Source organism: Zeus faber, assembly GCF_960531495.2.
Source record: "Zeus faber genome assembly, chromosome: 19".
NCBI lineage: Eukaryota > Metazoa > Chordata > Actinopteri > Zeiformes > Zeidae > Zeus > Zeus faber.
In genome coordinates this window covers 15,104,373-15,117,663 of record NC_137206.1, presented here as the reverse complement: position 1 = coordinate 15,117,663, position 13,291 = coordinate 15,104,373, and the positions used below count along the sequence as shown (strand labels likewise).

Below are 13,291 nucleotides of genomic sequence, written 5' to 3'. Positions count from 1 at the left end.
TGTTCTTGTGCAATTCCTTTCGTTATAAACATACTTTTTTTTTTTCTTTCTTATTTGTGCTCTCGAGAGGGGGAGGTTGAAATGAGGAGCCAAAGACGCTGAGATGCAAACGAACCGATTAGTATGTTTGCAATAGGACAAAAGGACAGACGTACTGCATTCAAGTCAATAAATAAAAACCCGTAGATAATCCTTACAAAGGCAACCGTTTAAAGTTGTATGGGTACTTTTTACATTTTCTCCCAGTTCGTTTGAGGACAGCTTCTTTTTTGCCTGCGCACACCATGAGTTTGAATCAAGTTTTGCTCAGTTTGTTTCTACTCTTCACATTGTCCTGGTCAGAAATGGGCAGTGATTAGTAATAACTTCACAGGCGCATTTGGCAGACAGCTTTTACGGCGCACCACTGCCACCTGGTGGAGAAAAGCATAACTACAACTTCTGTGTTTTATTATTATTATTATTGTTATTATTATTTAATATATTTTTTATTTGTATTTTTTTATTTTATTTTTATTTTTTATTTGTTAAGGGGTCCACCCCCACCCCCCTTTTGTCACTTAATTATTGGATTTTTATTATTCTTTAAATTTTTCGTTCTAAAAGTGTCTGGAACAGGCGACGGTGCGAGACGCGGACATGGTTAAGGTGTGGTTACAACCGGGAGGTCACAGACACCTCGTGGTCCAAGTTCCGCCCAAGTCGATCCGCACATACTGTACCCCTTTTCCACCAACCAATTCCAGTGCTGGTTCTGGGCTGGTGCTAGTGCCGGAAAAATGGGGAAAATGGCCCCGAGAGCCAGGTCATTACATCACTGTAGACTTCTGCATTCACCGCTGCCTTTTCATCAGGATGCCCCTCGTTGTTATTGTGAAAGGAAAAATTCTCAGAAATTTGAAGCCGAAAACTACTATTAAACTAACTAACAATGTTTGGGTCGGGCTTGCTTGTCCCCGCCCCCAGCCCCTGACGCAAGCGGTTCTTTTTTTTCCAGCAGAAGAACTGGTTCCAGATTAGGCACTGGCTCCGAACCTGCCCCCGAAATTAGCAGAATATGGTAAAAAATCAACCAAATTTGACCGAATGTAGTCGAACGTTCGCGCTTCACGCCAAGGTTGGAAAGCCTCCGGTTGGGTGAAGCCAGATGAGTTTGTGGAGTAAGACGCTTTGTGACATCATCATCCAATTTGCCATGAGCGTGCAGGTTGTGACTATGAATGTCCATTCCCATTGTGTGCGGAGTGTGGCGTAGAGTCCATCGCTCTAAATAAAGACATTGTTTTTCCGATATAACCCGATGTTAGATGCGGCGTTGTGGCCCTTCTTACTCTGTGGGATTTCGCGGAAGTCGTCAGATACGAAGCCTACGGGTCCATGCTGATGTCCATATTTTCGGAACGAATCTTAAAAATAATATCCTGAAAATCAAAAATAGCCAAGTAAAAACGTCAACCATTTTCTGGTTTCATGGAATCGTAACCGCGTCGTAAGGTTTTCGCCATAATTCATCGAATAACTTGGACCGAAACAACATTGATCCGCAGGAAGTGGCCACCACGTCAGGTCCAGTCCACCGCCTGTGCGAATGAATTATGCGCTTACGCACAAAACTAGCACCTGTGTAATTTGTCACAGAAATACGTCAACGCTTTTCAAATTTCATGGAAACTTAACCTATCGGAAAGCAAATCCACATAAAGGCGTGACCACTAAAATTCGGTATCTTCGCCTTGATCATAAGCTTCCGTAACTACGTCACTATTGCCCCCCAGGAGACCTAACGTCAACTTCCGTCATTCGAACTACAGCTTGATTTCCACACACACAACACGGTGAGCTGTAACAATGTCAAGACGCAGTTTAAAATAAACATAAAATACTTTTTTTAATAAACGTCATGTGTTAACATTTTCCTACAAACTTAACAAACTTTAGTGAAAAGGCAGAAAGCGTTTGTGATATCGATCAGTTCTTCCATAATAATTCTATTCCGGTCCAACCCCTTATTGTTATTGTTCGGGATAAATTGTCCGAATTTTGAAGCCTAAAACTATCTGGAACACCAACGTCGGCATAACACACGAACATGGTTTACGTCTTGTTGCTTACCTCTAGCTTAAAAAGTAATTCTTAAAATTTTGTGAACATGTCCCATGAAAACACTGAAATGTGCGGCGGTGTGATGCGTTCAAAATCCAGCGAGGTGTCGGGAAAATAGAAGCCGTGCAATGGTAATCACCCACAGAAATAGCACAACGTTTTTCGTATTTCATGGAAAACGTAACTTACTGAAAATGTAATCCAATTTAAAAATCATGTAAATTAGAATCGTAAATCGACGTGAATATGTCATAATTTAAGTATTTGAGACACAATCCCATCTAGCGTCACAGAGACACCGGATGTACTTCAATGCAACAAGGTAAGTTATAACAATGACAAGATATGGTTTAGAATAAAATTTAAATACTTTTCTTGTAATAAACATCATGTAGAAACACTTTCCTACACCTAAACGTAACAAACTGTAATGAAAAGGCAGAAAGTGTTTGTGATTGTGACAAATTATTTGATAGAAGTTCCGTTTGCAAATGAATGTTAAAGTTACATGTTTTTTTTACTTTACTTTACAAGTAAAGTAAAGTAGTAATTACAAATTATAAATAACACATATTTATATATATATCTTTATTAAATTTAGTTATGGTTATGAAAATAAACTACAAAAGTTATTTTTGTCATTCTTACAGATGCCAAAAATTCGCAAAAAGACAATGAAGAAGCCGTTGTCCAAAAATCCAATTGTCAAGGTCATTCACAATATTAAAAAAGAAAATGACTGAAGAAAAATCTGATGAAATAAACGGTAATGGAAAAACTTTCAATGTAAGTGTTGATTCCCCATAGGTATCGTGTTAAGCGGTTCATTTCACCAGGGGAATTTACAATTTGGAGAGTCCAGAAATAAACAATGTGCAGCTATGAGTTAAACAGCCATTCTGAAAAACAATAGAATGTTTGCACATGGACACAAAATGACCTAGATGATGTTTTGATGAAAGGAAATAATCTTTATCAAGATATGAAAAAGTCTGGTAGAATAAATTATAATGTTCCAGGAAGAGATTATATTGCAATAACAGAATTGCCAACAAGACAAATGATGTTTCATTAAACATTCCTAATAACATATGCAGATCTGTTTAGTGGCTGTATTGGTGTAGATCACTATGACTGAGCGTTGTGTAATATCGCTCTGCCAATTGATAGAGCAGCAGATACATGAAAAATATCAAGCACTCGTTATAAAAATTCACTTTCCTAAACATTGTTTTTTTTGTTGTTGTTAAAAAACTCCATGCAACACAATGTTTGTAAACACTGTTTACTCTGACAATTTCATACAATTGGTCTATTTTTCATTTATTGCACTTTCCAAATGCTGCCATTTTACATTGAAATGTGATCTTTATAAATACTGTTATATAAGCTTAATAATTTTTTCCAGCTGTTTTGGACAACTGTTTATTAAAACATTATCTTAGTTGTTTTGTCATTTGTTGTCATAATTTACTAATTATTCTACCTTGAACTTACAAACAATATTTAAGCTACAAACTCAGCTATCTGGAATAATTCTTTAGAACTAAACTGACGCATACACTTGTGTCAAAATAACAAATTAAAATCAACATTTGGCGTCTGGTTGAAATGGAAATGCTTCATACGTCATAGCATGAAAGTTAGATTCATGAAATAACATGGACCTAACTACGTTATGTTTACACGTCCGGGTCAGTCTGAAGGTCAGTCACAAAATAAAAAATAAAAAACACGATCAAAGTAACTACACGACGTAACTCCACGATGTTTGTACGTTAAGTACATTCTGATGCATTTCACATAAAACAAAGAAAACTGTAATACTTATCTAAAACATATAAACTGGACCCTGTGCATTGCTAGCTGCAGCTATATATTATTATTATTATTATTATTATTATTATTATTACAATCTTTACTAATAAAATCACCATGAAGCAAAGAGGATGACATTCTGTAATAACTCTGTAATCCGTTATTTGAAATATGAAATATGAAAATTGAGGCCAAATTAAACATTATTTATTCAACCATTCTTATTTCACCACGTGGATTAATTAAATACAATTTTATAAAATCAACAATTTTGCGAAATTACTTGCACTTGAGCACTTGCCCACCGGACGGCGGCAGAGTCCTTGATTTCAATGAAAGCTAAAGATCATAATCACATCGAATGAAAAGCTCTTTTCTGAGCATAAATCAATCAATCAAATGAAGATTGATTATTAAAAATTACATAAAAATAAAATAATTTTCATTATAGCGTCTCCCGCTCAATATCTATTGCTATTGAGCATTGGTTATTTGAACCGTTTGTGGAAGCATATCGGCATAGACTGTAATATTGTGCATTTATTACAATTTATTAACTCAAGTTAAATTAAATTCAATAAATACGCCACCTTCTCGGATTTTAACTCTAAAATGAGATTTGAGACTATGCCACCAACCAGTCGTTGTACCGGAGCTCCGCCTGCAGCCTCCAAGCGAAGCGTGAAGCGGCTGCTATAACCCGCGCAGACCACCAGGTGCCGCTGTTTGGTCGGTTTTGGCCTGGAGTGGAGGGAGCTGATCTTCTTAGAAATGATGATGACGATGATGATGATGATGATGATGATTATGAGATTAACTCCCTCCACGTTCATCCTTCCTAACTTTTCTCCATTATCTCTCATCCCTCTTTGACTCGGTTAAGAATGGCTCGGGGCCCACGTCTTCCAACGTCGCTGTTTTCCCTTCCGTTTGGCCTCAAGCATTGACCTGGAATCACCTTGAAATATAAAGCAACGAAAACCCATGCATGATTGTTATGTAACATGTACATTGAGATCACCTGAAAAACAACGGGGCATCAGTTTAAAGCACAAGGCTGGTGCCTTCAGAAAGAATTTCATTAAATGTGAGGAACGATCGTTTTGGGGGTTGTCTCGTGTTGCTGGAAAGTCGGATTAGATCGATTTATACAATAAGTACAACTGAAACCCGAAATGGCAATAATCCTTTAATTAATAAAAACAAAAAGTAGACTAAAGCAGAGTCCTGCGCCTACTAGCAGTTATATGTATATACATATTTTACCTTGACACTAGTTGTATCTTGAAACCGCCCTTCATTAGACGGCGGCAGGTAGGATGGAACCGGGAGGATGTGTCTGCGCTAGCATCAAATCAAACAATCGGGCAATGAGCAGGAAAGCCTCTGTGGAGGAGAGGAAAAGAGATCACCGGTGACTAGACTTTGTAAAAACATAAAGTCGAGCCGCACTGTTGGACAGAGCGGTCATCTTGTGATTCACCCTGTCAGCACGGCAACAAATACAGAGCACGCCGAAATGCATGCAGCTGTTTCACTTTATATTGCTTTTTAAGCCAGTGACCCCGTGAGGCAGAATGGGTTGGTACAGCATGCAGGTTATTTACAGTATAGGAGAGATGCAACACCCATTAACTGAACTAAAGATGATAATAACATTTAGTTTTCCCCAAGAAGCAGATTTCTAATGTTTTGCTGTCACTGTGTAAAAGTCCAGAACGCTATGAAGCCTGGCAGAAACTTACTTCTTATTTTAACTGTCATTATTATGTCCTTTTAAAAAAAAAATTGAATTAAGTCTTCATTTATTTATAAACAAAATTACATCTAACAGCCATTTTACATGCAGTAAGAAATTAAATTAAAATTATATAGTTATGTTTTTCTTCTTGATAAAGATATCTCATGGAGGACACCGGAAAATCAAGTGTCAACTGTCAATGTCGGCCTCTTGTGTGAGGATCACTTCAGGGCATTTCTGAAGGGCAGAACAGATTGACTTGTTAAAAGCCAGGCCCTGCTGCAGCATCTCCTCATTTTCCTTGATTTATTTTGCCTCTCAGCAGGACTGACCAATGTTCCCAATTAGAGCAAATTTACCACAAACATGGATGTTCGGTAATTGGCCTTCCCAAAACTGTCCGATGGTGCGGTGCGTTTATGATATAAGTAAATGCGGCGTGTCACCTCCATGACCAGAAGATAGTGCGCTAGCCACACAGAAACAGATTTAAACACTGGAAAAGTCTGATTTGCTGGAAGCACACTCCAGCAAGCAATTACAAGAGAGTATAATATTACAGAGTGAACGGCCAATTATCATCTTGTACGGATTTTGTGTGCTAGTGCAGTGCCCGTTCAAAACGTGCCTGTTCGGAACGGGCTGCATTGTAGGGTTGGGCGGATCAGATCAGGGCAGGGCCCCGACGCGGCCAAATTTTATGTACCCAACCCAATGCAATTTTTTTGCGCTTTATTTCACCCCCGAACGAAAGTAGCCCCATCCGGCAACACTGGTGGTGAATGGTGATCCTTTCCGCACGCATGTTACGTCAACGCCCACGCGCAACGCCGGAGCCGAGCGGATCGCCGTCCACCAAGCCCCACCCCGCTGCTGCACCGTTCAAAATTTATAAATATTACAAGTGCGTGCCACATGTCAAAAATTGCACCAAATTACACACGGCACATCCTTGGGTCCCCAGCAACACACACCGCCGGGCGCGAAGTAGATCGGATGAACGGTTGTTGAGACAATCGAAGGACATACAGACAGAGATTGGACAGACAGAACAGAGATTCCTTCCTTTATTAGTTGTACAACGTGACGTGTACAGTGCGGGGGCAGTGTCACATTTAGTGAACCACAACGTACAGAAAACATAGAAAAAGAAATCTATTTTTTGTCGTCGTAACCAACGGTCACCCATAAGCCCCCGCTTTGCCGCGTTGGTCCGCAGAGACGTTTCCGTGCGCCTTCGCAAGAAGCGTGAACCAGGCTTCAGGCGGCGTCTCCCTTTTTGTAGGTCGGGGCCGTCCGGCCGCGAGGCTGTAATTCTCGTTCGGTTACGGCAAGCACGGCATCGATTAACGACACGGTGAGGCGATGCCGATCAACAGAGGGAGACTTGCAGGATGTTGGATCAAAGACTGTTTATTGAACTTAATAAAACTCAAAGCAGAACATTAAATATGGTTTTCGCCCTTCTGTACCGATACCATTATCATCACTATAGTCCGACTACATAGTGTGTGTGTGTGTGTGTGTGTGTGTGTGTGTGTGTGTGTGTGCGCGTGCGTGTGTCTTTCGGGAGTCTGAGATGCAGAGCTTGAGTCTTCTCTTCGCTGATCTAGAGTAAAGTCGCTCGTCGAACTCAATCCCCCGGAGCGTCTGGAAAGCATCTGTGATCGGTCGATGGGCGGGGATCCTCCTCGAGGGGCCCTGACAGAAGGCGCGCCACGCCCTCCGCACCTCCGCTCCGGTGAAATGACATTCGGCGCTCGATGAGGTGACACCGCCGCGCAAAAAACGCCCGCGTGTTAGGGTGCCGTGGTCGGCATATTTTCAGACAAAACCAAAGAAGAAGAAGAAAAATAAATTAAAGACAACAACTAACGATAAAAAAAAAAAATGGCCGGCAGTCACGACACCGATAAGTTGTAATGGCTCATGGGTGCAATAGAATGAGAAACAGAGATATGCCGAGAAATACAAACAGTGGCACTGCAGTGGCAACGCACTCACTTCAACGTCCAAAAATGGTATGACCCAGTCTCAACGTACGCTCTCCTAGTTTAACCAAAAAAACCCGGACCATGTTCTATTTAATGTGCACATGGTGTGTGTGTGTGTGTTTGTGGGTGGGTGGGTGGGAACGATGGCTCGGTGGGTGCAGCGAGGGTCTTGAATACGTCACATCTGCCCCATGAGATGCACCAAATGCTGATGTCTCCAAGTCCCCTAAGCTGCTGCCGTCACATGCTGTGGATTTACTTAAAAAGAAAATCACATTTTTTAACAGTCTCCAACCCCCTTTTTAACTACTTGGATTTTGTATTTGGAGAATAGCTTCACATGTAGAAATAAATTCAGTATGAAATTAATTTGACATTATTCTCACTTGAGAGCGGCAGCTCTGTTGTACGCTGGGTTCGGGGGAAGGCTAAATGGCTAAACACCTGGAAGGCACAATGAATTACTAAACCATTTAACACCGTAATCCCCCGCCTTTTTAATTTTTTTATTAATAGTCGCAAACCACCTTTGGCGTGTTTCCATCGTTACAGGTGTATTTTTACAGGATTCGGATTCCGTCTTATAAGTATATCTGTTTGGCTCTCAAATAGCTCGAGTGTAGTTTTCCAAACCATTTAACGCTGATCCTATGATGACGTGTTGCAAATCTTAACCATGTAGCGCCTAAATACGGTGACATAACATACAGCACAAAGGTTACACACGTGCTTCCCTCCCGAGCGGCACAACACTCACATACCCGGAGAGGTCAAACCTCAGCTCAAGCCACGATGTGGAGTTCAGGGGAACCTGATGTAGTTCGCTCAACGCAAACCTCTCAGGGTGACTGGTGTCGACGACACACACACACACACACACACACACACACACACACACACACACACACACACACACACACACACACACACACGTAAGACGCGAGTGTTTGGCAAACAAATAATAAAAAAACAATGAAATGAGCGAAGCCCGAAGTCCAGACTGTTCCCAGAGAAGCCCGCCCTATCGGAGGGGGGTCCATTTCTGCCGACTCGGCGATCGGACGGAATCACACTTTGAGACGCTCTCTCAGACCGCAGAAAGAAAAAAAAAAACATAAATGTATACAATCGAACGTCATAATATTTAAACATAAAACTCTATTTTATAAATACAATGTCATAATTAGAAATTAAATATAATTGTAATATAGATATAGAGAGAACATTCTCATTTGTATTAATGTAGAGGACCTAGATCTCTGAATAGAACTTTAAGGAACAGAAAAAAAAACACAAGATATTGTATTTACAGCGCAACTTACGGCATCCATATTGAAATCGGTATTTTACCACGCTGTGAGTGGCATCAGAACTCTAGCTGCGACCAGCGGACATGTGGGTCGGCAGAAGTTGTACGGTGTTTTTTTTTTATTTAATGGGTTTGGATATTTGATGATTTTTTTTCTTTGAATACAAGAAAAAAAAAAAAAAAAGAAAAAGAAATAGAGATTGGCAATAAATCTGTGCTAGCACACGACCCAGTCGTTATATTTATACAGTATTCAAAGGACTCCTGAAAACTCCCAAGCACAATACAAAGAAGGACGAGCTGGTCGGTATGTACATGTAAAGTGTCTTTTTTTCCGCGGGGTTCCCTCTCGATGACCGTCCCCTTCTCCTTCATATAGTCCTGTTATTTTTAAAGAAAAGAAAAAAAAAGCAAGAACGAAGCAGATTTCTGTACACGTCCTTCCATTGTACCCCCACACACACACACCCACACCCACCCCCACCCCGGGAGATCATTGTCCTCATGGATGACTCTCTTACCGCCAAAAGGTCATCGCATTCAACCTCTCCATCTGCTCCGAATCTCCTTCTCCCCCACACATTAAGCAGTGTGGCCACTCATTCCCTTTCTCCCTCTTTTCTCTCTCCATTCTCCTCCCCTCCCAGACCCCGCCGTTAGATGAACCACTCCTTCTTCGACTCGTCGATGGTCTCCGGGTTGTCCGTGCCCATGATGGCCGTGTCCGCCGACTCGCCGCCGGACTCTCCGCTCCCCTTGGCCTCGTTGGTGTGGTAGGTGCCCTTGTGGCGGAACATGTAGCGGATCAGGAACACCAGGGTGCACAGGATGGTGAAGATCACCACGGCGATGATGCCTGCGCGGGACAGAGGCCGCTTGAGAAACAGCCGTGTTTGCTGCACGACGTTTACGGACTTGCAATCAGGCGCCGAGACAATTTTGGTCTGAGAGGGGAAACTGACCTGGTTTATTGTCATGGAATTTGGTACAGTTGTAGTCAAGGAGTAGGCAAATTGAGTGCATCATTGCCCATGGGATCTAAGTTTTAATGTTTTTTATGTTTGTTTTTTTTTATTCAGACTACATCCTAGGCCAGGGTGAAAATATGAATTTTTGCTTTGTTCTATCTTCATTTACACAGGAATGGACATTGTGTTACTGTTTACTGACAATGGATGGACTTAGTTCTCAGCTATCACAGGAAGCCAGAGCCATGCATATAGGCCTTTCAGAGGTGGATATTCTACTGAATCATTTCGGATACGTCATTTTAGACGAATGTCGCGGTGCAAAACGTCAAAGTCCATCCTGATTTGATCATTAGCAAACCCAGTCAAATCAGTGCTTAGGTGTAGCAGAAACGCACACACACACACATACACACACACACACACAAACATATATATATAATATAAGATAAAAAAAAAGCTCCAATGACCTCCAATGATGGCGGAGTTCCTGTTGACTCCATCGGGTATGACCCTCTCCTCATTGAACGGGAACTCTGCATCTGAACACACAGCAAGAGAGAAAGGCAAAAGAGACATCAAGGAAATGCAGTCGATATGCAGTCGCACATTTAAGCCGCTGTCCAAACCGACGTGCGTGCATAGACACGCACGCGTCCGGCCAGTCAGTCAACTGGAGGGGTCGATAGCCCGCTGCAGCAGGACGTTCCTTTGGGAAAGAGGAGAGCGATGTGTTTCATTAAAGAGCCGCGGCCGGCTGAGACGCTCTGTCAGACCCGACGCGGCGATGAATCTCGGTCAGCGTCCCTCTCTCTGATTGGCTCTTGGAGTCTGAAGATGGACAGATCTGCAAGGTAAACGAGTAGAGAAGGAATGGAAGAGGATGATCATGCAGAGGCTTCGACTAATAGCCCCCCACCCCCCCTTGCTTTGTTTCACTTGGCGTTTGCTTTTCTTAACAATAAATAACACTAACGCACACACCACATAGAAGTTCCCTGGTATGAGCCAGCTGCTATTTTTTGCTGCGGACTGCATTACGCAGCGCTCCCCCGGGGAAAATAGAGAACATGAGCGAGAAAAAAAGGAGAGAGGGAGAGAAGAGGATAAAAAAAATTGAGGGAGGAAGAAAGGAAGGAGAAGAGGAGGAGAGCAATCGTTGTGATGCATACAATGTCCAAAAATCCACCGATGGGGGGAGAGAGTCGAGAATAGAGGCAGGTGGAGGGCTGAGAAGGAGGGGATGGGGGATGAGAGGGAAGGGCAGAGGAGATGTGGGCAGAGAGAAGATGCGGTGGGGAGCCGAGGACTGGGAAGTAGGGGAGGGACGGAGGGCCGGAGGGGAACGGAAAAATACGAGACAACAGATGATTCAGCCAATCGATCGATTGGCCGAGGCCCGTGGTGTGTTGCCCGCCGGAGAGCCGAGTCAGATCAATGGACCCGATCGGTCTCGGAAAAGCCCAGCGCTCCCAGAGGGACAGTCGGGGCCGAACACTCGCAAAGCCGCCACATCAGGAAGACCGATCTCCCTGAACGCCGAACACGGGGCGTGTGAGGTCATTTGATATTTAAAGGTGGGGGGCAAATAAGGCTCAGAGTCGTGGGAGGGGCTTGTTTATGAGACAGTCAACATGGTTCAGAAAGGATCACCAGATTTGAAATAAATGTGAATAATTGTAGACGACTGACTTTCAATCACTTGGGGTGATCAGTTACACATTCCTCTCACCAAATACAACAGCTCCACCCGCCCACCAGCGAAACCAAACCGACTCAAACTTACGGCGAGTACAACTAAAACAAAGCGAGGGCCAGCCAACAGCGTCGTCCACAAAATGATCTTTCCTTTTAGTCTTTTCACAAATGAGACCGGCGGTGGTCTCTGTGACATGTCGCTGGAGCCGAGAGGGAATGTTGTTTGAAAGAAAAAAAGCAAAAAAATAAAAATAAAGCGGACAAACCAAGGACGCTCAGTGAGGGAAAGGAGAGAAATAGCGAGTGCGTAAGAGAGAGCGCTCAAAAGGAAAACGTTTCGTCAAAACCTCAAGGCCGCAGTCGAGAATGACGAACACAGGAGGCGATGTTATAGAACGTCAACAGATGCTGGTAAATGGACTGCATCTATATAGTGCTTTTCTTGCTGCTCAGGCCACTTGAGGCTCTTTACATGTTCCAGGCCTCACATTCATGGCAGCCTCGGGCCATGCAAGGAGACAACCAGCTCGTCGGGGGCTTGGTGTCTTGCTCAAGGACACCGAGGCAAATTAGACAGGATGAGCCGAGATTTGAACCACCAACCCTCCATTTGCCATACGACCACTCTATCCCCGGAGCTACTGCTGCCCCATATATGGAAAGGCTATGTGATGTTGATACTGTACACTTGGATGGGAACTGACAGGGTGGCATGGAGGAAGAAGGTTTTCTGCAAAAGCGAGGTCTCTCATGTTTCATATAAGTCTATAGAGTCTATAAAGAATCTCCATCCACCCATCCATCCATCCATCCATCCATCCACCTATCCATCCATCTTACCTGTGTTGTCCAGATGCCAGGGATCTGTGGCGGCTGACATGGGTGGAAGGGTGAGGGGCGACGCTCCACAGTTGGACTCCACGAGTTTCCCCTGGTAGGACGCAGGCGCTGCGGGCTGTCTGTCCGTCCGTTGGTCCTCCTGCGTGGGCGCGGCGGGGGCTCCTGCAGGACTCCTCAGGGCGTGCTTGAGGGGCGCTACGCCGTTGAACTGCACCCTTGAGAGGCACCCCACGAAGCCCGGAGTGTTGTAACGCTCGATAAGCTCTTGGTCTACGTGACCGGTCTCTGTATGGGGAGGAGACGGGGTGGGAAAGAGGTATATTTATGTATTTTGAAGAATAATCCACTTTGTTGTTATATACGACTATTATGCATAAATATTGCAGGTGGGGATTTACAAGTGGGGATTTACAGTGATATTAAAGGATAGGTTTGCAATTTCTCAAGACAGGCCTTACTGAAATGTCGGCTCCCAACCGTTCCCATAATTTATAGCTGTTCATAGCGCAACCAATGATTTGCTACTTAGGAACTTACCAATCTACTGCAGCTCCACACTATGCTCAAATGCAGTTCAACATCTTTTGAATAACAGTGAATTTGTTTGAGAACAAATTTTGGCAATTGCCACAGTAAATCCAAAGTGTAGCATTGGTTTTCAGTAGGTCGTTGGTAAGAAGCAATGCTACTTCCTGTTTCTAGTCTATTAAGTTAGCACAGATGTAGCCAAAAGATCTGATTTGTGGAAGCAAAATCAGACAAACCCTGAAAAATGTGATGAAAAGCACAGTTTCTCACCAGCTTTTTCTTTCTGCGTTGC

General features: G+C 43.1%; 1 protein-coding gene across 1 annotated transcript in view; it reads right to left on the bottom strand.

The window, feature by feature from the left end:
- Positions 1 to 9,621: 9,621 nt before the first annotated feature.
- The window catches only part of cntnap2a (contactin associated protein 2a), a gene marked incomplete at both ends in the record, with an annotated part of 398,026 nt that continues 394,356 nt past the window's right edge, over positions 9,622 to 13,291 (bottom strand). Inside the window, 3 exons of the mRNA XM_080020721.1 lie at positions 9,622 to 9,821; positions 10,404 to 10,475; positions 12,472 to 12,756. Coding sequence (XP_079876847.1) covers positions 9,622 to 9,821; positions 10,404 to 10,475; positions 12,472 to 12,756 — 557 coding nt within the window. The remainder of the gene's footprint in view (positions 9,822 to 10,403; positions 10,476 to 12,471; positions 12,757 to 13,291) is intronic.